Source organism: Miniopterus natalensis, chromosome 9 (genome assembly GCF_054644295.1).
Source record: "Miniopterus natalensis isolate mMinNat1 chromosome 9, mMinNat1.hap1, whole genome shotgun sequence".
NCBI lineage: Eukaryota > Metazoa > Chordata > Mammalia > Chiroptera > Miniopteridae > Miniopterus > Miniopterus natalensis.
The window spans coordinates 53,202,568-53,229,929 of NC_142089.1; the positions used below are offsets into that span (position 1 = coordinate 53,202,568).

General features: G+C 39.9%; 1 protein-coding gene across 1 annotated transcript; it reads right to left on the bottom strand.

Annotated features, from left to right (window-relative positions):
* Window positions 1–124: 124 nt before the first annotated feature.
* On the bottom strand, window positions 125–27,362 carry MCOLN3 (mucolipin TRP cation channel 3). Its single transcript, XM_016220671.2, has 13 exons — window positions 27,279–27,362; window positions 24,252–24,481; window positions 20,566–20,733; window positions 15,783–15,936; window positions 14,542–14,626; window positions 14,366–14,462; window positions 10,171–10,270; window positions 7,083–7,195; window positions 6,850–6,999; window positions 4,653–4,754; window positions 4,421–4,543; window positions 3,403–3,609; window positions 125–1,567 (listed from the first exon to the last, which is right to left on the bottom strand). The coding sequence occupies exons 1-13, from the start codon at window positions 27,352–27,354 to the stop codon at window positions 1,433–1,435; spliced, it is 1,740 nt and encodes a 579-aa protein (XP_016076157.2). The 5' UTR covers window positions 27,355–27,362; the 3' UTR covers window positions 125–1,432.

Consider the following 27,362-nt stretch of genomic DNA (forward strand, 5'->3'; position numbering starts at 1 on the left):
TCCTAGGTCGATGCTCAACCGCTGAGCCACGCCCGGCCGGGCACAATCATTTTTAACTAGTAAGATTTTAGTGTCTCAAGGCTATCTTCATTTAGTCCTTAAACCAAAATAAAAAATTAACAAATCAGTTTCCTTCACACACAGAAAAGAGTTTGCTTTGAGAAAACCTTTATTGCACATCAAGTTCATTTCTATTTGAACAAACAGTACACAAAACAAAGATTCATGTTGTGAAAATCCCTGAAACTTCTCATCAGTATTTTGCAAGGATAGAGACTTTGGTTTTGTGTCTTTTAAAGGCATACATTTCCCACTTATTTTTAAATTCTGAGGATAATTATTTTTTTAAATATTTTTAATGTGAATTATGGAACCTCTCCCCACGAAACCACAGTTCCCAACCCTAAAATGCTGCTCCTTTATAGGAGACCGAATGTGCCTACGACGAGCACACAGTACATCCCAGAGTGTTCACAAGGCCATGTACATACTGATAAAATGATCCTCTTGGGATCAAACATGAATTGGATATGTGCTTTAATTTTCATATATGTATAAGGTACTCTTTCAACTTTTTACTTTAATACTGTAGAAGAAGAGAAAACTTATACATGAACACTAAAAGTCCTGATCCTCTCCAGAACTACAAGAAGCATAGAACAGTTGTCCTTCACAACCAAATACTGGATTGCTAGCTGGTGATGGTTGTTTCTTAGTGTGGCCTGGTCTTAAAAGGCGATGAGTACTGGATATACAGCAACTATCCCCTCCCTCTCACCAATGGACCTGAGAGCAGCCAGTCCAGGGTTAGTGAGTTGTCTGAAGCCACTGTCAGGCCAGGCATTGTTTTCCACCAATGACACAGTAACACAGTCCGAATCTCTGTAAGCAGGAGGTCAAGAGCTGGGGTAAAGAGTGACATAGAAAACACCTTCCAAAGCAGGGATGGGGAAACTTTCTTCTGCCAAGAGCCATTTGGATATTTATAACATCATTCACAGGCCATACAAAATTATTGTTGCTATGAAAAAAGCTCCTAGATTTATTGACTTTCGAGACCCACCTGTGGTTGCCTTGGCAGGGCCAGACCAAATGATTTCGCAGGCCTTATATGGTCCATGGGTGGATGTCCCCCACCCCTGTTCTAAAGCTCTGGTAAAATAAAGAAGGAACAGGAAGCCAATAGCCTCCCTAGTCAAAGTTAGGTGGTTTTTGTTTTGTTTTGTTTTTAATAAACTCAACATAGAGCTGAAAAGACAACAATTATTGCTCTTAAAATTATAAACCTAATGAGTTCTTAATCAATTACAACTATGAATTTGCTCAAAATAATAGTCTTCAAACATACTCCAGCAGATCTTAAAATATCCATATAGTTTCCCAACTCAGCTACACGTCACATTTTCCTCTAAAGCACACGTAAGCGTGACAGCTACTTTTTACAGCAACAGAATATAGAGTCTGGAGGGTCATCGTCTAATCTGTATTTTCCAGAGTTGGGTAGATCTTTGCACTCTGCTATAAATGTACGAAGTTCAGTGTCTGGGAAGCCGTCTTGTTGGTAATGCTGTACGGAAGAATAAAAAAGTACTTCTTATTAATAAGCCCCTTGAAAACAGCTTTATTCCTCATTTAAAATAGCTCGTTTGGCAAGGAGATCTTTCCGGAGGGATAGTTTAGTCACTTCCAAGTCTTTTCAGTGAGATGTAGTCTCTAGATCATGCAGCCACTCTTGGGTTTAGCTAAAGTTAAGTGGGTCTGGGATTCGGCAGTGCCCTCCAGGCCTCTCTTTTGTGGGTTTGGTTCAACCCAAAATGAGTATGTTGAATCTAAGTCAGTCTGAGCCCTCCAGCCAGTCCTGTTCCCAGTCTGAGAACCTGTGTCACCACTTCACCCTGCAGCCCATGACTTGCAAGCCAGTGTGTGGCAGGCACCTTGGATGGAACATGGTTCAGGCCACAGGTAGCCCAGCTGATGCAGATGAACAGTGGTGGTGTTGGGGGCTGAGGGGCGGGCATACCTAGCCTTCCCCGGGAGAGCTCAGCCCAGCCCTGAATGCTTCTACACTGGTCCAGGTGTCTGGACAAAGATCTGAATGCTGTGAGAGACCTTTCCACTCTGCACACCCTTTGGCAGTCTCTCTTCTGGACAGATAGGCTTGTTTAAAGGCCTCATATTGATATCAGTTTGGGGGTCTAAGACCTCTAGAATGTGCCCTGACCAGAAAGGATTAGAAATAACTTAGCTTTCTCATTTGGAAGTGCTCTGAGCCCATGAAAAGAGGTTAACATCTAAACTGAGTCTCAGCTTTGTGTTACAGAGAGTTGTCAAGTCATGATACCCTTAGAGATAATGGATGTCACCTTTAAATAACATATAGTTCTCTGCATGCAGAGTGCAAGGTAGTTAAGTGTTTAGAGCATAGAGGGATTTGGACAGGTTCTACTACAATTCTTTCCCAGTCACTTCAGGGACTCTAAGCACAAATCTGCCAAGCAATTGTTGAGGACAGTCAGTTCTCAAAAATCTTATTCAATGAGAAGGAAGTCATGGCCCTGGCTTCCTGAGCAAGATTTTCATAATCATCAACTCGTAATCCATCAACTCCCGGTGGCCTTCTCTTTGTCCCTGGACCATCAGGTTTCATTACTCCTCTCATGCCCAGAAAGAAAATTCCCCGTATGAATAGCGTCTATGTCAGTAGTATATCTAACAATACAAGGTTATTAGAAATTTAAATATATGTGGATATTTATTCTTCCTTTCCATATTTCAAAGGGCTTAAAGTGATTTTTTATTTTATTTTTTAAATTAAATTAATTGGGGTGACATTGGTTAATATGATCATATAGGTTTCAGGTGTGGATTTCTGTGTTATAAGCTCTCTATATCACACTGTGTTCCCACCACCCAAAGTCAAATCATCTTCTGTCACCATATACCTAATATATTAAACTGATTTTTCAAATCAAGTTTCCAGCTGGAGAGGGGACCATGCAGAGCCTTGCAAAGAGTAAGGGGTTCAGTGACAGCACACACCAAATGAAGAAGTCAATTTTCTTTATGAAAATTGGATTTTAAAAGTTCCCCACCCCAAATTTTGGCTTTTTGAAATGCTATCTGTTTTACTCACCCAATACCTACTGGTCCTTATAATTCTAATAAAAGGTTGGAAAGCTTACATGAAAAAGCACAATTACATGAGGACAAAACTCTCAACATTCTAAAAGTTCTGTTTCTCTTCTACTTGTTTCTCGGTATCTAAAATTGAAGCCCTTGTCTACCCTAAAGAAATGAACATTCCATCGATTCCCCTCCCCGATAGGTACAATAGGACAATATTTTATTGTCATTCTACAAGTGCTGGAAAATGCTGCCGCTTACGGCTGCTGATCAACCTACCTTAATTGTTTCATATGTATCAGTGATCAGTGCAATGAAAAGACTTAAAATCATATACACAAAGAGGCTGATGAACGTGTAGAGGTAAATTCTGCTAAACAGCCAGACCAAGTAACTTTTTTGGTGCATTCCTGCAAACGTGGCAAACATGTCATCTCCATTTATCAGAGAAAAAAGGCACTCAGAGACCAAGTTCAGAGAACGGAACTGAAAAAAAAGAGAAAAGTACACTTTATTCCACGTTCCTTCCCATGAGAGACGTCATCCATTCCATCGTATTAAAAATAATGGGACCAGACACCCCAAGTTACCCTTTACCAATAACCTGAGGTAACTGCACACATTTGCTTGGGTGATACACACAACAGGTAGAGGCCTACTGTTTTTTCTGGGACAAGCAGCTACTTCGTGATGCTCCTATTCACAGGAGCAGGCTGAACTGAAGGTAGAAGAGGCTTGGCCTATGCCCTCAGGGCTTTTGTGAGTCAAGCCTTATCCGCCCTCTTTACCTTCATGGAAAGAGATCCTTGAAATGCTTCTTCAGAGAAACCCAGGTCCCAACCATGCAGGATCATACTTCGTGTTTTAAAGTTCATGCCACTTAAGATAACAGCATTATAGTTAAGACTATAGCTCCGGTAACAAATATTCAAATGTTCTACAAGGTTCTCCGTGTACTACTTTTTAAATAAAATCACATTTCAAGGCACCTTACCCAAACAGCCTACTCTAATATATAATGATGAATCGAACTGAACAAACTTTACTTCACTGGTGGTAAAAAGGACTCAAGTATTTGGCAAATTCCACCAAAGAAATTGAGGAAGTTGCGTGGATTGATCACTCTCTCAAGTTGGTCACACACAACCGGTGTATCAACGTGGCAATAGACATGCCACCTTCAACATACTAAAGCTGAGTCGCAAAAGAAAAGACGTTCGTTTGAAAGGAGAAAACAAGCCACCAGCACCATTCTAAGAGCTTAACGGCACGGAGAAAAGAAACTGAAGATCAGTACCTTTTCATGGTAAGGACCCAGCACAATCCATCCGCAGAAGCAATAGCCGAAGTAAATCACAGCAGCGCAGCAGCAGAACCGCATGACATTGGGCAGCGCTGCCTGCAGGGTCAGGATAAGGAGCTGGGGAAGCAAGAGAGGGCATTAGATCCCTTCGCCCTTCAGCCGCAGCGGTGCGTTAACTATGTAGGGGAGAAAGGCCAACAGCACAGAGAGCCTCGAAATGTCTTACGTTGTACTTCTGAAAGAAACTGAGGTATCTGATGACGCCAAGCCACACAAGCAAGGTGGAGGTCCCAAGAAGGATGCTGCAGATGTCATAACTGGCTAGGCTCTAAAACAGAGTGGGAAAAAGAAATCAGAAATTCATACGAGCAAAGGCTATTTATTGGGTAGGCTATGAGTTGGGCACTGTTCCAGGTGCTACGGACAGAGCAGTGAACACGCAAAATTTCCTACCCTCATCAAGCTTACATTCTAGTGAGGGGAGAGAGATGGCAGCAATAAATTAATGAGCACCTGACACATCGGCTGATGGTAAGTGTGGAGGGGAAAATTCAGGAAAGGGGGTAAGGACTGCATTGGGGCTTGCATTTTAATCAGGGTGATCAGGCAAGGTCTCACTGAAAAGGTGGCACCTGAGGGAGGACCTGAAGGGAGTGTGGAGTAAACCAAGCAAAATCTGAGGGGAAGAGCTCTTTCGGCACAGGAACCAGCAAGTGCAAAGGCCCCGAGGCGGGAGGGCATCTGGCAAGATAGTGTGTCTGGCTTGTGTGAGCGATGGGGATAGCATGAAATCACAGGGGTCAGGGATTAAGGGCCTTGTGGGTAATTTAACACCTTTATTTTTACTCTGAACAGGGTAGAGAGATCTGAGAGCTCTGAACAGGAGTGATGTGATCAAATATTAGCTGCTGTGGCTGAGAAAGACTGTTAGAGGAGTGAGGAGGCGACTGCAATAATGTGAGAGCCGATGGCGACTTGGTGGTGGAGACAATGAGGTGGGTTTTGAAAGCAGATCTATAGGATTTCCTTTTGGGTTAGATGTGGAGGAGAGGGGATCAATGAGAGAGGAGTCAAGGATGAATCTATGACGTTTGTCTTGAGCAACTGAAAAGAGTTGATATTAACTGAAGTTAGAAAGGAGAAGCGGGTTTGGACTGTGGAGGAGGAGACCTTAGGAATTCTGTTTTAGGTATGTTAAATTTGAGGGGCCAAGTAGACACCCAGGTGAAGGTGTGGAATAGACAGTTGGATATTTGAGACAAGTTGAGGGAAGAATTCCAAGCTGGAGACACAAATGTGGAAATCATTGGCAAATAGATGATGTTTAAAAACATAGAACGGAATGAGATCATCGAGATGGCAGCAGAAAATAAAAGATGTCCAAGCACTATGCCTTGGAGCACTGTCACTTTAATCAGTTGGAGAGATGAGAGGAAACTGGCAAAGGAAAGTCAGAAAACCAGCCCGTGAAGAAAGCCAGGAAAGTGATGGCCCAGCAAAGAAAGTGTATCAACAAGGAGGGAGCGTTGACAGTGTCAAAAGCTGCTAATAGGTCAAAATGAGGATAAATAATTGAAATAATTAATTATTGGACTTAGCAACATGGGAGGTCCTTGGCAAGAACACTTTCTGTGGAGTGGCAGGGCAGCCCGATTGGAAACAGGTGTAAGTGAGAGTGGGAGGAGCTCCTCTCTCTTCTGAGCCATTGCATTTGGGGGTCTCTGCCCAGGAATCTAAATCATAACAGGCTTAGACTCATTTTTAGCTGCAGCCAAGGCTAGAAAAATACAAATTTGAGCAAGATTAGTTTGCACAATATTTGTTTTTCTAATTTGATCTTTGCTTTGGAAGAGAAGGCTGATTTGTAGTCTGAGTTAGACCTAACTCAAAATGGAAAACCTTGCAGCCCATCAATGGGAAAAATAAAAATATGGATGGACAAAGGAAGCAACTACAGCACTCACATAATCATAGTTTGGCTTCACCCTGCACCCGCCACTCCTACTCTTTTTTTGTTGAAAATTCTGGCATTTCTTGTAAGATCAACAGAAGAAATCTTGTTGTAAGAACAAGAACTTCTTGTAAGAACAACTCTTACCTTGGTTATCTTGGTGTGTTTATGAATTTGGGTGTGAGTAAGAATTCACAGGCCCCATCCCAGATTTCAGATTCAGTAGGTCTAACTGGGGCATATTTACCAGGTATCCAGATGATTCTAAGGCAGACATTTGTGGCTCACATTTTTGAAAAACTCTGCCTAAAAGATTTTCTGACTAGATTTAAGAAAACTGTTGCTGTCAATTCCAACTTTACTCAATATAATGTTTGAAAGAGTCATTTACAAATTCTTGCATTCTGGAAAAATAAATTACTATTAATGCAAATCTGATAGTAACAATGGCATAAGTAGGAAAAAAATTTACCTTGGCTTGGATTTCCATTTTCAGAATCGATCCAATGATTGTCAGTAAGTCACTAATAATAATCATAATGTACCATCCACTGACAAATTCCATTTGATCAGAAACGGGAACCTCCTTCTTATAATGGAATAGGAAAAATCTGACAAATTCCTTCAGGGAGAAGAGGGGAGGCACAGTGAGTTTCTCAGTCAGTCATAATGGCTGTCACATGCCTAGAAAGCCACAAGCCCTACCTGTTGAAGCTGAATTCCTTTGATCACAGATCGAAAGCACAGGATTAATGAAGCCAAGCACATCAGGATAACAAAGCCATCAAATATCATCATATAATGAGTGTTCCTCTGAACTGGAAAGAAAAGGATTACCTGTTTATGAAATGGGACATTAATTTGATGACAGCTACTTTTTTTTCTTTTCGTTTTTAATCTCATTTCTTTTAAGCGCTGTGATGCGTACCACAGTATAGATGTACAATACGTTACAATACACTCAGATTGTTATTGTTTTACAATCTGTGATTGTATATCTATAAACTTAGAAACAATTCTCTGTGCACAGGTGCAAGGTTCTTTAGGTGAATGAGTATCTAAAGGCGGAATTGTTGGGTTAAGACATATGCATGTATCTAAAAAGAGATCCTAAAAAATTGTTCTCCAAAAAGATCATGCGAACAGATATCTCCACATCTCTTCCACTACTGGATATTAGTAATCTTTAATTTTTGCCAATCAAAAGAGGAAATCTATTAGTCCCAATGGTTTGAAATGCCATCTTTATCATGTACCAAAATACTGTATATATACCTTACCCTTTTGATGTTTTTTGAGTATTTTAATGCCTGAGACAAATACCACTCATTACCTTTCCTGGAATTTTTGCTGGCTTTTCTTTCTTGTTTATTTTTTCATATATTCTTTAGGATGAAATTGTCAAATTCTAATAAAAACCTTACTGGAAATTTCTGGGAGGGGATCATGTCAAATTTATAGATTACTTTAGGGAGAATTGACATACTCATGATGTTGAATCTCTTGGCCAAACACATGGTGTGCCTTCCCATTGATTCAAGTCTTTTGGCATCCTTCTGAAGAATTTTCAAATTTTATATGGATCCTTCACACTCCTTTTTAGAGTAATTTAAATAATTCAAGCATTCTTTACACAAAGACAACAAAGAGGAAAAAACCCTGATAAATGTTCTTCCTATTAGTATTTAGAAGGTTCAAAGTCCTTCTTTTAAAAATCACCACAACCATCAACCAAATATCTTTAATTAACAGCTTTGGTCTCTTGTCCTTAACACAGCTAGCCTCCCTGCATATCCTATTAAAATCTAGGTATAAAATATTTATTAAAAACCCACTACATGCCAGGTGTTTATCTAGATGCTAAAGATACAATGATCAACGAGATAGACAGCATTCCTATTTTTATAGGTGAAGAAACTAAGGCTCAGAAGAGAATCTTGGTGTCTTGGTCATACAGCCAGGGAGAAGGCAAGTAGGATTTGACCCTGAAGCATCTCACACATTATAGTTGTCTTTATCCAGGTCAAAGGTAGACTAAATGAGGAAAGGGTCCATCCTTAGACTGAATGCCATCGAGAATGTTGGAGCTGAACTGGAGAAAATTGACTGGAAAGAATTAATCTTGTTCTCTAGTACCATGTAAGTAACGTAAGGGTACATTGTGCTAGACTTAATGAGTAAGTCAGGGACTCTTGCATTCTCGTGAGCAGAAGAATCGTCCCAGATACCTCAGATGCAGGTTTCCCAGCTCCATGGAAGACAGCCAGTGTGTCTGTGGTGGGGCCTAGGAATATGCAGGCAGTCCTTACTCATAGCATACTTGGATAATAGTTGTTTTAAGGTTTCTTATGGATTGATGAACAAAGTTCAGAAGTAGTATAAAGAGATAGAAAAGGTAAGTAAAATGAAATTTATTCATTCTAGTATTCTTTTCACTAATAGGTAACTGCAAATATATGAGGCTCTTGAATCACAAATTTTATTTCAATCACAAATTGTTTATTTGAAACTGAGAGCATATGAAAGTGCCTGACACATAGGCTTTCTCACAAATGTTTGTTTCTTGGTTCTTAAGTTTTTCTAAAGTAGATTTAGGCATTTGTATAACAACTAGATGCCCCTTGGCCACTGTAATGGGATGCTTCATTACAGAACTAGTCTACAGGCTTTATCAGTAAAGAGCAGTCTAACTCGTTAAATAAAGGCAAGCTCTGTAGCAGAGCATGTGATGGCTGAGGCCTCTGCCCACCTCCTCACGGGGCTCTACTCATGCTGGCCAGGACTTTGCACTTGTGAGTCTCCAGAATCTCTGCATGGGCGGCTCTGTCTCATCACTCAGGTCTCAGCTAAAACCTTCAGCCCCCTTGGTGAGGCTTTCCTTTACTACGCAATATAAATGCCCTCTGTCTCCCCACACCATTCTCATGCATATTGAGCCATGGTTCTCAAACCTTGGTGTCACCTGGAGAGCTCATGAAAATGGTTTCCGATTCACTGGGTAGGGCTGGAGAATGTGCATTTCTGACAAGTTGCCAAGGGACTCCAAGAACCACTAATATAGAGTGACAGACACTGGGGACGGACTGCAAAGGTTTGAACCTAACTCTGCCACTTACTGCCTGTGTAACCTTGGACAAGTCTGTAACCTCTCCGTGCTCCAGTTTAATCACCTGAGAAGCGGGGATAATCACGCCTGTCTCGCTGGGGATACAATGGGGTAGCTCATGTGGGGTGCTCAGAACTCTGTGTAGCATGTCAATACATGCTAGCTATGATGCTTTACTTGCTTCATATTCTTTTATCCGAAAGTATTTTGTTCATTTACTTGTTCCTTCCTTGCTTGTCTCACTGAAGTAGAATAGAGTTACACAAGGTCAGGGGCCTCGTCTATCTATAAAAATAGGGATGCTGTATATCTCAAGGATATTTCAAAATATTAAAATGAGGAAAATACCAGTGGAAGAACTTATGCAGTAAGCATTCAAAAATATTAGTTTCAGTGTATGTGATTTTTTTTTTTTTGCCGGGGGTGTTGTAAGAATTTAGTAGTAGTAGTAGCAGTAGTAGTAGTAGTAATATTTTAGTAAAGAGTGAACCAATGAAGGCACATGGAGAAGGCAGGAAAAGTCATTTCAATTATTAATAATTTATGTATTGCTTGGAACATCCGATAACTACAGTGAATTGATCTATATGCAGAGAATTGGGGACTTGGAAATAGTATAATTCTTTCATTTGGTGCCCCACAATCCATTTAATAACCATTTTTGAAAACTAGTAAAATGTACGTTACCTGATCCAGATACATGCCAGTCTTTACATTCTCTGATGGAAATGTCATTATCTAAACTTATCTTAATTCTTCCACTATGGGCTTTGTTGTCAAATGTTATCTGCAAAGAAAAGAAAAAGAGTCAAAAACACACCTATAGTTTTTGAGGCCAAGATACCTCCATGCGTTAATTAGGAGATAATTCTTTCAATGCGAGAGGAGACCCAGAGTCTCATCCCTGCTGTATTGGTAACGCTGTTTAATCTTAGTAAGTTCACTTTATTTCTCTGTGAAATAAAAAGTTTAAACTACATCTTCTACAGAGAACTTTTGGTATCTAAAATCCTGTGTTTCTAGGACAGTATTCCAGCTTTGGACAACTTCTAAAACAAAAAACCTTCCCCTCCTTCCATTCTAAGTACCTCTAAATGCCCTCTCGAAATGAGTAAGAGCTGGTACGAAGCTTCCAGTTATAAAATAAATAAGCCACAGAGATGCAGTGTACAGCACAAGGAATACAGTTCATAATATTGTCATAACACTACATGGTGACAGATGGTTACTAGACTTGGTGTGGTGATCATATCATAGGATATATAAATGTAGAGTCACTATGTTGTATACCTGAAACTAATATACTATTGTGTGCCAACTACACTTTAATAATTTTTTTAAAAAGCTCATAAAATTGTGCTTTCCCCCACCTTCCAGCTGTTCCTCAGCTAGGGATAGATTTTTACGACTGTTGCAATTCTTACTAACACAAGAGGTTCATTTTTTCAAGAGGAAACATTTTAGGTGAAACTTTTTTGATTTTCCTTCTGGACCCAGATTTCTTAGTCATTCTAGAACCATATTTACTACCAAGGAGGTGGCCCCAGGGGATCCAGTGAATACATAAATAAGTGGAACAACAAATCAGTGTTTCCCTCTCTCTCTCTGAAGATCAATCAGTCAATCAACCAATCAGTCAATAAAAGACATTTAAAAGCACCCAGAGGAGGGAAATACATCCCATACAGAAGAACAAAAATGAAGATGACAGCAGATTTCTCATTAGAAACAATGCCAGCTGGAAGAGCAGCATCTTTAAAGTACAGAGGGGAAAAAACAACCTAGAATTCTATACCCACTAAAACTACCTTTAAAAATGAAGGTGAAATAACATTTTCAGACATATAAAAGCTGAGAGAATTCATCTCCAGAAGGCCTGCACTATAAGAAATGTTAAAGGAGGCCCTTTGGGCAGAAGGAAAACGATGCCAAATGGAAATCTGGAGCTCCACAAAGAAATGAAGCACACTAGAAATGGTAACTACGTGGGCAAATATAAATACTTTTTTCTTATTATTTAAATGGCTATAAAAGATAATTGACTGCTTAAAGCAAAAATAATAACAATGCACCATGTATTTTGAAACACATCCGGAAAGTAAACTGTAACGATAACATAAAGGCCAAGATTAGAGAAATGGAAATACAGGGGTAGGCAAAAGTAGATTTATAGTTGTGAGTACACAAAACACAGAGTTTATCCTTGTATTATTATTTATTTATTAATTATAATATTATTTATTATTATTATAACCTACTTTTGCCCACCCCAGTATATTGATGTTAGGTTCTTATACTATTCATGTAGTGGTATATCATCTGACTGTAGAGTGTAATAAGCTAAATATGTGCACTATATGCCCTAAAATAATACAACAGTTATAGCTTATAAGCTAACAAATGAGATAAAATGGAATCATAAAAATACTCAATCCAAAAGGAGGCAGAGAAAGAGAGAAACCATATTAATAATCACATGCAATTTAAATGGTCTAAGCACTCTAATGAAAAGAGATTGCAAGTTTGCATAAAACCAAGACTCAACTATATGTTGACTAATAAGAAATTCACTTTAAATATAAGCCACAAAAAGGTCCAAAAGGATTAAAGAAGATATACCATGCTAACGCTAATCAAAAGAAAGCCGAAGTGGCTATATTAACATCAGACAAAGTAAATTTTAGAGCAAAGAGTATGACCAGGGTTAAAGAGTGCTATTTTATAATGATAAAAGAATCAGTTCAAGTGAACACAAGAATCCTACATGTTTATACACCTAATAAAGAGCTTCAAAATACATAATGCAAGAATTTATGAATGAATGCTAATGTACTACTTCTACATTATAAATCCAACTAGCACACACAGAAAAGATTTAATAAGTAGCTGTTGAATGATTTGAATATGTACTATATACCAGACACTTCGGTAGATCCTTTATATAAGTTATCTTCTATCTTGACAACAACTTTGTCCAGTAGGCAGGCATTAATTTTGTTTAACAAATGAGAAAACAAAAGCTCAAGCCAATTAAGTAATTTCCCTAAAGTTACATAGCTACCAACTGGTGAGCTGGAATTAAAATCTAGGCTCGTTTGACTGCAAAATACCTGCGTTTTACATCAGGTGCATGCTGCCCCAGTTCATGTTTTCCTATGATAATGAAATTGCCCTAATGGCTTTTATTATTAAACTACCATATAGGATGTACGTTCTACCACAGTCCTGTGAGATGCACTGTTAAATCCACAATGCACAGGCATAGCTTGGGATGATTCTACAATAATGGTGAAAATATGATGTCTGCATGTGGCTAACAGGTCAGGTTGCTTTTACCACTATATCAAGTCATTTTAAAAAATTTCCATTTCACAAGTGTTTCATTTATTCATTCAACAAATATTTGAGACACCTACTATGTCCTTTGAAGGATGAAAAGATTAATAAAATGGTTCCTGCCTTCAAGGAGCTTTCAATCTAGTAGAGTTGGTGACAGACAACCTAGAAAACCCTAAAACAAAGGAGAAGGTGGTAAGACCATAGAAAATACAAAAACAAAATCAAAATCTGGGAGTTCAAAGCACAGAATGAATTTCTAACTGAAGAATCACAAAAGGCTCTATGAAGGAGGTGTCAGTTGAGCTAAGCCTTGAAGACTTATAAAAATTCTGAAAAGTTCCAATTCAAGGGAGAGAGAGAGAGAGAAAGGGGTGGGGAGAGAAGACAAGACAGTGAATAACTTGATTTTTTAAAACATTAAGTAATACTGAAAATTCGTAACGTGGTTAATATTAGGATCAAACCTTGTGGCTTAATTCAAAATAGTCTTACAGCCTGGCCGGGCGTGGCTCAGCGGTTGAGCATCGACCTAGGATCCAGGCGATCAAGGTTCGATTCCCGGTCAGGGCACATGCCCGGGTTGCGGGCTCGATCAATGACTCTCATCATTGATGTTTCTCTCTCTCTCCCTCTCCTTTCCTCTCTCTGAAATCAATAAAGATATATTTAAAAAAAAAAACAAAAACAAAATAGTCGTACAGTATTAGTGCTTTTCTTATCAAATATTATGAATAATTACTATATTATACTATATTCTGAATGTTTTTTAACCTCAGTCTCTGAAAACTTGATTTCTTACAGCCAATTAGTTGAGTACTGTGGACACAGCTTTTGATACAAACTACTGCTGAAGTAATAGAAATCTGTATCATATGAAAGCAAGTTGTAGAAAATGCTTTCTTGCATATGACCATACAGCATTGGGGGGGGGTTACTGACTCTGATCCTCGTGAGGTGACAGACTCATATGAGAGGCATCTTGTGCTCTCTAGAGAGCATTAATAGCTCCATTTAGAACTGAATGTGGAGAACGTATAAGTGATTGGATGGGCTGAAGGGGGAGAAACTCACCAGAGCATTCAGAGGCGGCACAAGGAAGGCACTGTGAGCAATAACCCAAAGCTTACAAGCATTCATTCATGGTGAGAAAAGTCAGTTAGCAGGAACCCTTGACAATGACTGTAAGCACACAGCCACAGACTGCTAAATGCTGACGGTACAGAACAGACAAAACTCTTCTTCTTTTGTATTTGAACACCGATCCTGTGCCAGACACTTGTCTTTCTACTGAAGACACAGCAATGAACAAGGCAAGTTCCCTGTCCTCACAGAACTTAGGTTGAGGTGCAGAAGACAGATAATTAACAAGTAGACAAATTATTAAAACAAAACAGAGCCAGCTATACCAACGCATCCCTTACGCACATTCAAGAGGAAACATCCTACGTACCTGATCGTGCTTTACTACAAGTAGATGAAACATATAACTAGATAAAACATTTTTCTCCAGACTGGAACCAAATTCAGCCCAGCCCATACTTACAGTCAGAGTGAAGTCGTAACAGTCAGGGAGCTCGTGATGACGAATAGTCTGCAGATTAATGGCCTTCAGTTTAAACTTTAGCTCCACCGTTAGGAGTCTAGAAAACAGAGGAGACTTCAGTGCAGCAAAAATACGCATAGACATGCATCAGCCACACTCCTGTCTGCGTCCCTCACCTGTGAAAGTCCAGCGTTAAGTTGAGCTTATTTTCTTCCGGCGTTCCAATGTAAAAAGATTCATCTGGCTCCACAGAGAAACATTCTGCCGTAGAAAGGCACAAAACATAATATAGCAGCCAAAACAAATAAAACTGCATCTTGAAAAGATAATGTATATTCAAAACTAGGTATTCAGACTCTAGTATTTTTCTGAATTAAGATTTTAAAATCTAGGCATCTACACCACTTGGTTACAATGACGCCTTTGTTTTTAAGACGTAAGTGGCTACAGTTCTGCAGTGGATAAGATGTGAACTGTCTCAGTCTCCTATAGGATGCTCTCTTCCTTCCTGTCCCTTAAGCCTCAATGTTCAGTCCTTCCTCCTTTTTTGTACCCTAAACATAAGTTTGAAGCATTTGCAGAGTTGAAGACAAAATTTTCTAAGTATAAAGGATCTACTTTTTAAATATTATGTGTTGACTATTTTTCCTCAATAAGCACTTAAAAAAAAAAGGTAGTATCTTAGAAGGTTTTCACTAATCAGTACTATAATCCTTTACTACCCCTCTCAAAAAAAATTCCCAGTGGCTATTGATGAAAGCATTCAAATACTTTATTTTCTTTTTATTAAATTTATTGGGGTGACATTGGTTAATAAGATTAACCAATGTTAATCTTACTTTTTTTTTTTTTAACTGAATGAGCTGAGCTAATGTTTCAGGTACAAATTACAAGTAACACTTTGCTAATAAGAATAAACTGTGCTCTTCTAAGTTCTGGTTCTCATTCCTACCCCAACCCACCCACGTAGATACTGAATAGTGAAGGGAGGTAGTTTTATATAAATCAAGAATTTGCAAGCATACTTTTTTATAAGGATAATATCTGCCTAGTTTATCCAGAATGAGAGGCAGTGGAATATAGTGGTTAAGAGCCCAGACCGCCTGGGTCAAATGTCAGCTCTGCCTCTTACCATCTCCATCTTGAGCAGATCATTTAACTCTCTGAGCCATACTTTAGTCTTCTATAATATGGGGGTAATAATAAACCTTACTTTGTTGGAGCTTTTTTTTTAAAGAATCATAAGTTACAATAAAAACCTTAGAACAGTACCTGGCTGACACACAATAACTTCTATATGGTGTTTCTGATGACCTCTTAGCACAGACCAAATCAGTGTTTTCAGAGATGAAATTACTGATTTAAACATAAATCAAGGACTTAAAAATGGAAGTTCTAGCTTACAGAAGAACATTACCAGTTTCAATTTTTGGATCAATGTCAAAGGTATCATTGCCAGGACAGATGTTTCCTTGCTTGTAGAAGTACTGACAGATCGCCATACCAGACTGTTCCGCGCCCTTATTCTCATAAGCATGATTCCCAATTGAGATGTTGCGTAGCTGCAAGTACTTCAACCAAAAAGAGAAACAGAAAGTGGGAATGCCAGCCAGGGCAGAAGTGAAGCCATGATTCCCCTCCCTCCCTGCCTTTGAAACTGGCAGGTTCCCACTTCCACTCTGAGTGGAGACCTTCCCACTAACATGAGAGTTAAGTGACATGTGACTGTGCCCCAAGACAACAGAGGGGCTTAGAGCGCCTGAGAACTTCAGAGTTCTGAGTTCAAGTGTCAATTCTGTGACCTTAGGCAAATCACAAACTATCTGCAAAATAAAAGTTTTAAACCACATAATCTTCTTCCCTCCTTTAAAAATCTATGTTCGGGAACTAGTTTTTACATTCAGTGTGAATACAAATTTTATTTATCTTAGACTTACTTCCCATATGGTCAGAGTTTTGTTTTACTACTGTAAGAATACAGTTTAGTCACTTCCATAACAATATCCCTCTGTCCTAGTGAATCCTCTAACTAAAACAGAATGTTACTACTACAAATGAGAATCTTCTAGTATCTTGGAATAACTGTCCATTTAAACCTCTTAATGTACTTCTGTAGCTGAAAAACACAAAACTAAGTATTTCAGAGCTTATTTTGAACAATACCGTTTGGCACAATTAGTAATACAAAGATAAGCATATGGTATCTGTCTCTTGGAGTTAAAAATTTAGTGGGGTAGACACATAGATAAATAATTCTACTAAAGATACATGTGAAACATGTATCCCCATTAGGGCACACGCCCAGGTTGCGGGCTTGATCCCCAGTGGGGGGAGTGCAGGAAGCAGCCCATCGATGTTTTTCTAACTTACAGATGTTTCTCTCTCCCTCTCCCTCTCTCTCTCTAAATCAATAAAAACTTGATTTTAAAAAATTATTATAATGCCACAGTGGCTCTTCATTTACTAGAGCTAATCTATGCACAGGAAACTGCTAGGATAATTTGTGTGATTATGGCACCGAGCTTTCTGCCAGCATTGGGATTGGGAAAATGAGCCAGAAATCTATGGTAATAGAAATAAGCGGCATAAACTGTTAAATAACATTCTGCCCTACATGTAGGGGGAACTAGTATAATGCTGGGGATATTACATTTTGAGATTTTTGTTTTCTATTCAAGGAAATAGTATATTAAGTCTTTCTAAAGGCACTCTGAGTCAAATTAGTAGTTTTATAAGGGGGGAGGAGGCAGAGGTAAAAAGTGCTGTAAATGAAAAAGAAAGTAAAGGACACTGAGTGTGGTAATCCACTTCAGGCACATCATAAGAAGGCAGGGTTCTTTGGAAAAGACAATAATGCTGGGAAAATAGAGGGCAGCAGGAAAGAGGAAGACCAAATATGAGATGGACTGACTCCATAAAAGAGTCATAGGCAGGAGTCTACAAGAGCTGAGCAGGGCTGTTGAGGACAGGACACTGTGGACACCACTCACACATAGGGTCTCCGGGAGCTGGAGCTGACTCAACAGCACGTAACACATCAAGGAACCAAGTAGACCGTGTGTTCAGGATGTGGGGTGTGTAATGGAGGTAAAGCTGGAAAGGCAAGCAGGGGTCTTGAAGTAGAGTCATACCCAGTGGAGTCCTGTAGCCCCCCTGAGTGCCCTCTACCTGTGAGGCAATCCTTACAGGAATTACCTAAAGATCTGAAACTCCTCACCACAGAAACTGTGTGTCTTAAAGCTTATAAGGTCTTAAAACACAGAAGATCTGAGGCACATGGCTGCAGGTATCTGTAACTTTATAGCTACGCTACAGGCAGACTTCCTTGCTGTGCTGATATGACTCTTGCAAGAGCTGGATGGTCAGGGGTAAAAGGCAGGGCTGTGTCTCTAGAGCCCAAGTCAGAGGACTCTAGGACAAGAACGTGGTGTGGAACTGTGGCTGGGAGGCAGAGACCTGTGGGACTGACCGATGGGGCTTCTAAGCGGCTGTGGCTTCTGTGGGGGTTAATTCAGGTTGGGCACCTTGCCTCACTTGTCTTTGCAGCTCTGCTTTGAGAGGAATTTTTCAGGTAGATTCATGGGTCCCAAGTCATCCTTTGGGAGACAGTATAAAAATACATACAAGATTCTTATCTGAGCGATGTGGCATCCAAAGTAAAGTTTGTTAAAACCATTACTTTTCTGTGGTCCTGTGATCACTTGATCTTAACACATGTAATGAGCCTTTGAGTTCATTTGTTCATTTACAAAAATCTGAGTGCCTGTCATTTACCTCTGCCTTCAAAGAATAAGTACATTAAATGCCCTGGCACTGAACACTGTTCTATGTATAATAAATGAGGAGTATTGTACAGTTAAATCTGTGACTTTACGTGAATCCTTTAGAAAACAGCAAAGAAGTGGTAGGGCAGTGGGTAGGCAAGAAAGGAAGCCGATCAGCAGTAGGGACGTATAGACTATGCTTAAGCTGCACGAGTAAATGATTCGAAGACCCCGAGGCCTGTACATCTAAGCGACTGGCCAGAAAGAGAAACAGGGGAGCAGGTGGTTCTCAAGGGCCTGTGAGCTGCTGGGCATGTAGCAGTGTGAGGGACTGCTGAGGGGTCACCTCATCTTGGTGATGGCTGTAGAGTGGGGGAGATTTTGAAGGAAAAAGACACCTCTGAGGATTGCCCAAACTTAAGGGGCAGATGAAAGAAAGGAACCCGGTAAAGATGACCCACAAATTGTTGAGAAAAGCCAAGATATAATTTAAAACAAAATAGTGTTTTGACATTCAAATCGACAAGCTTATATAAGAAACAAAGAGTAATGTTATTATCAGCATTGGATCAGAATAAGCCCTAGAGATGGTCTACTTAGAGGACATCTAGGGGCTAAACCCTCCGGGATAACTAATTAGTCATGGAAATACCTCTAAGAGCTGAGAAGCCACTGTCCCATCTGTTAGCTCCCCTCAGGGACTATCACCTCAACTATCAGGATATCTCCTTACAGCAAACAAAGATCCCTCTTTTACATCAGTCCATATTGTCCCGTTTCGGTTCTCTGAAATCATGTAGAGTGACTGACCTCATTAACCACAAAATCTCATTATTCATGAAAATTGTGATCAAAGATATTTTTACCATCAGCTAAAAATGCTTGACAGTTGCTTAAAAGATGCTATGCAATGATCTGTCCAAGGTAAACCATCCCAATTAATATTATCTACTTATATACTAGAGTAAGGAATCTACATGCATTTCTATAAAGAATATGGAAGTCTGACCAACAGAATGGCCTGAATGCCAAATAGTACTCTATTTTTATTTTATTTTATTTATTTATTTTTTAAAAATAATCTTTATTGATTACAGAGAGAGCAAGGGAGAGTGAGAGATAGAAACATCAATAATAAGGGACAGTCATTGATCGGCTGCCTCCTGCACAACCCCTGCTGGGGGAAGGAGACCAAAACCTGGGCATGTGCCCTGACCGGGAATCAAATTGCGATCTCCTGGATCATAGGTCAATGCTCAACCACTGAGCCATGCTGGCTGGGCAGTACTGTATTTTTAAAACTAATTTTAAGTCTACTAATAAAGCTAAAAATGTTTTAGGATGAATTTAATGAACTGTTTACTCCTTGCCTGTATGCCCCCCCAAAAAACTACCAATTTGGTTCAGAGTAGTTTTAGAGAAACTTAATAAGCTTAAAACAAAATCTCAAAACTGAATATCTCCAGCCTTATACTATTTTTTTCCCTTACAAATTGTAGGACATAATTCTATTTAACAACTTACGCAGCTTACTTCTATTACTATAGATTTTGGGCCAATTCTTGCAATCAGAATGCTAACAGAAAGCCTTGGTGCCATAATTACATATCCCATCTTAGCAATTTACCATCTCACTGTGCACAGATTGTCTCTAGATAATGAAGAGCCATGATTGCATTATAACAATTGTTTGAAGACAGTTGTAATAATTTTGAAATGTGATCTGCAGACTAACCCAGGTTGGAAGTAGTGATTTCAAGAACACTTTTAATGATACCTACAAAATTAGAGATTTAGGATCTTGAGAAAGTACTGTTTATAGCAAAAACAAATCAATTAGAAACCCAGAGTAGGAATTTGACTCATCTGTATGAAAAACAAGCTTACTTTTTTGACAGTTAATGTCACAATAAGATCATTGTCATGGATGATACAAAGGCCTTACTTATTTTTAAATGAACTTTCAGGTCTTGGTTGCTACATACACTCTGCAAAGTGAATATTCTCATTAAGTGTTAAAGGCCTCTGAAACTATGAACTCTGAGAACTTAATGACCAGTTACAGCCAGGGTCATGGTTAATAATTCTAAATCTTTGAGGCTTTCATAGCAAGCTCTAGTTCCGATTCTTTTAATTAATTCTTTAAAGGTTCTGTCTCTGTGTTACTAACCAAAAACTCTTCTCAGTTTTCAGTTTTGTAAAAGTTTGTTGGCAATATTTAAAAAAAAATTTTTTTTTAATGATTTTATACATGTCATTACAGAAATGTTCACCCTTCTCCATTTGAATGTCAGTTTCTGTTCTGTACATTGCTAACTATTTTCCAGTTTATTCTTTCTCCAAAGTAAGGAGTGTACATGCACCCCGAGAGGGGGAAATCAAGTAAATTCAATTAAAGCATCTCTGCGTTTTGGGGGGGGGGAATGCTTGATTTACCTGGTTTACTGAGAAGATGATTTGACTGTATACATCACTCTGTGTGTACACTGCATACGTGTCATCTGCTTGGTCCACATATTCTTTTAGGAAGAGGTGTTTGAATGCTATAGTGTTATCTTCCTTGAAAGCCACCACCATCTGGTTACTTAGTCCAAAAAAGACCAGCTTAAGAGAAAAAGTAAGACAGTGAGAAGGCAAGAAAATAAAGGTCTCCGTATAATAGTCAATTTATCTACTCAAGATCCAGTGTCTAACTAATCCTGAGTATGTTCAATAGAAATTAATCTTTGGTAGCTGTGAATGAATTTGTCCTTAAAGTTCAGGCAGGCTTCTAGCTCTAAAGTAAAAGGAAGTGGCTTTGCATCTTCCCAACATTTATTTTCATGTCTGATCTCACTTACGGCATTGCCCACCATCAAAGTTTCGGGAGCTCGGAGAAGTCCTTCCAGAGCTCCTCAGGTGTTCAGACGAACAAGGTCACGTTGGCTACAGACATAGGAAGGTGAACTTAAAGAAAGAACGACAGAAACCCTGCAGTAGGCGCAGAACTTGGGCAGAGGACATTTGAGGAGCTAAGAAGGTAGACGGGACTTAGCACTGTTAGAGGGCACAATTCAACTGGAAGAGCACTGAGGGGAAAATATTAGCAAAAGAAGTGGAGACGGGGGGGAGGGGGGGGCAGGGCCTTGAACAGCAGTTAGAAGAGTTTGAAACTGAGCTCTGTAGGATGTCAGAAGGTATATAATATAATGTAAGATGAAGAAGGTATATAATATAATGTAAGAAATATCTTAACTAAATCTAAATTCTACAATCAAACTATATTCCTAGGTCTAATGACCAAAACTGTGACAATAAGACCCAAAACAAAAATATCCTTTCCACTAATCTCTAAAAGTATACTGATATGGCATATCCTTAATATTTATGCAACATTGACCGTAGACTTTCACATGAAACCAGTTGTTCACACCCAGAAAGGTTATTTTAAACTGCACTGCTGTCATGGTAACATAAACTCTGTCAATCATCTCCAAAACCTTACTTTACTGCAAGTCTCTCTTTCACCTTCTCTTCCCTCTGAAACTACCTCAATCGATTTCTGTTTCATACACCACACACACACACACACACGCACACACACACACACACATGCAGGGATGTGCCCGTAGTTTAGAACATACACTCTGACTTCAATCCCAGAGTGAGGCAGGGTGTATTTTATATGGAAAAGAGGAAGGACACTGAGCCCCTATGTGCCATACTCTATTCCAGCAACTGTCCTCACTCTAACCCCATCATATAGCTCCTAATGGACCGATTTTACAAGATCAGTACAAAAATGCTTAAATAATTTTTCCAAGTCACATTACCAAAAAGTGTATAGTTAAAATTGGAACCCATCTAATGGACTAAATTCAAGCTCCACAAAGGAATCCAGGGTCTGATCAGGAAAAATATAGAGTAGATATACCTTTCCCCTTCCTTACCCCCTTGTAAATGCACGCCCTGGACCCTGTACGTGTCATCTCTCTCCACCTAACTCAACTCCCATCACTAAACAGCCTCTCTCAGCTAAAAGTCCTTTTTAAATCCCAATAAGATGACACTTTGATATTCCAAGGATTTCATATCTATTGATGTTGATGACCAAAAAGCCTCCAGAGAATTCACAAACATCCTTGCCAATTCACTCAAATCCCGGAGGACGTCCCAGACGCCAGGCCTGAGTTAGGCACTGAGCATACAATGAGAAGGTAACAGCCCCTGCCCTTTCGGCCTAGAGGCAGACAGGAGGACCAGTGGCTGAGACAGAACTGCTGTAATCAGACTGAGCCAGGAAGTGAGGAGAATAAAACTTTTAGGTGGTATCTATCGTTGTACACATTTTTCTTTTGCTACCGAGACACAAAGTCTCCAACTTAAGAGAAAGACCATCTTCTTTTCCCTGAAAAGAGGGACTCTGTCACCAAGTCACCCCTTATTTGATCAATTACAAAGTTGTCTTTATGTAATATTTGCTTGATTGCTCAGATATAAATTAAGAAACCATCTCAATTGAGAAACTCTCAGTTCCTTTCAAAAACGTTAACCTAAACACTTTCCACATGCTTATTATCAACAGGCTTAACATTTAAACCATTGGCCAATTTTTCTCTTGACCACTCTAGGAAACACAAGATGGTTAGATGAGCTCCCTAAAAGAGTAAGGAGCAATTAAGATCATCATAATTCTTAGAGGGAATAAATCTGAGTTTGAATTTCAGGTCTGCTGTTCTAGTTTCCTGACTATGACAGACTATTTTACCTCGCTAAGCGTCAGTGTTCTAATCTGTGAAATGGAAATACCACTCTCTCCAATTTGTTTTAAGAACTGAACATGATAATGACCTGTACAATGTTTAGCCCAAAACACAGCACTCATTCTAAGCAGAAAATACTCATGTTCTACCATTTGCTTTTAAGAAAGATAATTACTCTTACCAACAGAAAAACACGTCTGCCCAAGAGCAGATCCCAACCAGTATAAAGAATCACAAAATACAGGCTTTTCCAACTTGCCAAATATTATTCTGAGCATTAATCCTCCATTTTTATGGTGATATATTAGAGAGAGCGCCCCTGTCTCTAAAGTCTTGATTCAGCCACTGACTAGGCGTGTTGCTTTTTAAAATTCTATTAACATCAGTTTCTTTCTCTGTAAAATACAGGATGCTAGTATTTACCTAACAGGAATGTTGCTAGAATTAAATGAAATAATGTCCTGGAACAGAGTAGTCAATCAAATGCCCATTTTCCTTGAAAAACAGCTAGCATCATCAGAAACTTATGCAGGAATCCTACCAACTTTATATGATTGTGGAAATCAGTGTAGCTCCTAACAGTCTTAAGCATTTGTCCTCAATAACAAGTTTTAAAATTTTTTTATCCTTGAATACTACTTGTTTATTTACTTACGTGGTTTTTCACCAAGAAGAGAAAATGCTAATAAAAATAAACCTATTGCATCTATTTCTCTGAGTTAAACCTGCTTTTATTTTTGCCTATTTGCTTTTAATGAGAGATAATTGCTCTCACCGACAGAAAAATATATCTGCATGAGAGTGAATCACAACCAATATAAATAAAGAGTCACAAAATTTTATTTCCCCCAAAAAATATTAAGAGAGACCAAGGAAATGAGATTCGAAATCTCCTAAAATGAAGCCTCATATTTCATTCCCTACCTATGCCACTCCTTTTCAGTTAACTCCACAGTCTTCTACTGCAGGACTCCCGAGGTCACAGGGCTGTGAAATCCAAGTACAGAGACCCTCAAAGTTTCTCAAGAGCTTTCCCAGGAAGCCAACGAGGAAGGAAAAGTCTCTTCTGACTGGACAGCAGCTCATTTCCATGGCGGATTCAGAAACCCTCAGCTAACCCTCTCGGTTGGAAGCCAAATATTAAAACTTTCTTTTCCCGAAAACGAATTAGATTACATGACTGAAATGATAACTTAAGGAAAGATGAGAAGTAAAAAAGTAAGAAAAAAACAACCCAAAGTCGTCTTTCACAAACACTGAAGAGAGAAGGGTTTAAGATTTCAAGTTTCCTTATTTCTTGTTTTCCACTTTGCATACAGGCCCCAGGCCTCTTTGTTATTAAAAGAGGCCTTCGCCAGACTCCTGACCTGAGATGCTCACCTGGATAGTCACCATTGCAAGTTTTATAATTTGTATGACAAGTTTCCATGGTTTCCTGCCTCGAGCCCAGAATTTCTCACAGGGATTCATGAAAAAAAACTTCAGCTTTCGCCTCATCTGGTCTTCTAGCAGAAGCTCCTCAGAGGGAGATGTGTTCTGGTTAAACGTGGAGCCATTTCCCTCCTGCTGAAAGCTGCAGCTATTTATAGCCACCTCGGGATTTGTCATCTCTAGAGGGAAAGAAAAAACAAAACTGTTTCCATTCTGTAAGTAAAGACACAAGTTTGTATTCTTTGCCATTGCAGGATAGTTGAAGGAGTGTCAACAGAAGATCTGGTTTCAAATAAGCACCATTGTTCTAAACTGCACGTTAGTTGTTTACGGGCCCAATTACAATGTTACGTGTCACTTTTCTTTTTGTTTCAGGTATTAAATGAGTTTCTACTCTGTTAAAATTTACCAAATTCAAGGGCTGCTTCTATTTGAAAAAGGTTATATGTACTTATACATATAGGGTATGTATAGGCTTTCTGTCTCATTCAGTAACATATAATTAGAGCATGAGTTGTGACCTGAAAGCCCACGTCAGAGTTTCAGAGGGTCCTTGAAATTACATGCAAAATTTTTTGTATATATGGATATGGCCATTTTTCTTCGGGAGAGACTTCTATCAGCTTATCAAAATAGTTTTAAACCACTGAGTTCTGTCTGACTTTTAATCCTGATTCTACAACTTGATACTTTTGTGACATGAGGCAAGTCACTCAGCCTCTCTGAGCCTATTTTCTCTTCTGCAAAATGAGAATAACAGTAGCTGCCCTCATGTGATTGTATTGAGTGTTAAATAAAAATGCAAATAAAGCCCTTGCATAGGGTCTAACACTAAGCAAGCAGCCTCACTTTCTCTACAGCCCCAGCAGTTTCCTAAATGTCAAACAAAGTTCTTAAGTGGACATGTGAGCCTCAGGGGACTTTATTGTTCTCCAAGGGAGAACACAGAGGCTCAATTTAAGTCCAAAGCTCAATCAGCCATATCATTTGTATTTGCTTTTTGTTGGAGACTTTCTATTTCTGTAGCACATTTTACTTTTCAGAGTACTTCATACCTATTATTTCCTTTTTCCCTTTTAAAAGAATAGGACCAGTTTTATTGTCTTTAAAGTCAGCTTTTCCAACGTGACAAAGAATTCACTCTCAAGCTGGGACCTATCTTGGAATTTTCCTCAGACTAATATTGGTATTATGGAAACCTGTTCAAAATAAAATACTCCAAACCACCAGAGAGAGTAGAGTCCTTGCATATAAAAAGCTAGCTCTGTTTGATCTTTTCCCAGTAACTTACTCAGAAATCAGAGGGAATTCAAACTATATTAATACACTATCTGACAAGTCACTGCTGAGGCACCAAAGTTTTTCAAGTCTAGAATCCCACTTTCGGTTCTGATTCAAACATTGTTAGCAAACACAACATCTCAAACAATAGATATTGGCTATAAAAACTAGGCATGGAAAAAGTCTTTAAACTCTTGATTTTAAAAAATGAATAATAAGGACATTGCTGAGTCAATGCATAAAACATTTACAGTAGCATATGAACACCTTCAAAATGAAATAATTATAATAGAACTCAGTCAAGTGTGGCTTGTGTGTATGTTAAAATGCCTTTCAGCATAGGAGTACAGTAACTCTTAGGTAAGGACATAAAAGAGAGAAAAAGTTTATCAATACCATAAGATTTTCACTCAAGTACATGTTATTTCCTTCTTCAGAAAGGTATGATATTTTAAATCGGCATTTAAAAAGACTTAATATGGGACTTGAACGTGGTTTTATATTGCTCAAAACTCACATATGAACACCAACATAATAAAGCTCTTAATAATAAAGCATGTTGGTGAATTACAGATTTGAAGTCACTTTAAGCCCTTTTTATTGTGATACAGGGAAAATTAAACTTTAAACAAACTAGCCACAAGCCATGTAACAGTAACCCACAGGAACAAGAGAAAAGGAGCCAACCCCGATTAATTTATGCAGCACATCGCACTTAGTTGTCCCAGAAACCAGGCATTCCATTATACAAGGACTGACCTCTAAACTTGCTGCAAACGTTAGCTGTCCCGAAAGCATCACAGATGCCCCTCGGAGCGGGGCCCACTGTGGAAACCGCGACCTGCCCAGGACCCTGGCGGCTGAAGCGGGGCGGCCACACCCCCGCACACGCCCCTTCCCTCCCCGGAGCGCGGGGCGCAGGGCCGCGGGGCGGGGCTGCGGCTCCGAGCGCAGTTGCGGGAGGGGTTAGGCCTGCTCTGGGAATCAACAAACTAACACACACAGACGACTATGGGGGGGGTGAGGGGCTTAATTGGATTGAGCTGCAGAAAATAGAGAACACCAGGGAGTGTGTGCAAATAGCAAAAGCCTCACAGTGGGTGACCAAGTAACGCAACCCCATTTCTTCTAAAGCGCGTTCTCGCTTCATCAGACATAAGACTTTGGTCTCTTTCCCGTTCTTTCTTTCTTCCTTCATCGTTTTTTCTTTTTTCTTTCTTCAACGAGCGCTCAGGCTAACTTTACCAGGCTGGCCCTTCGCGGGAGAGCGCGAAAGCCACCGCGATCCTGCCAGAGCTCGGCCAGACCTCCTCCCGGGCCACTGCGCCCGAGCCCCTTCGACTGCCCGAGCTCTCGTCCGGGGCAGGGACCCCGGCTTCACCCCCCACCCCCCCATTTCCATCTGCCCCCATTCCTCTAATAACGCGACATCCGAGTGAAAAGACGCTGGCTGTGCAACCTCCAGGCCATCCCTGCGCCGGGCGCACGCAGACCGCCGCCCCTCCCAGCCCATCTGGGGCGAGCCGACCTCACGGTCTGGGGAAGTCGCCCTCGGGCTTCTCGATGGGCGGGGGCCCGGCCGGGCGCAGATCCTCCCAGCCACCGCAGCTTGCGTCCGGGGTACCCCAGGCTGCGGGACGCGCCGACCCGCAGGGGCCCCCGCCCGACCCTGGGCCCGTGCGCGCCCCCACTGACCTCGGCGGGGCGGCCAAGTGGGCGCTGTGCCCAACACCTGCAGCTGGTACCCCGCTGCCCCGCGTGTCTCTTCCATAGAGCGGA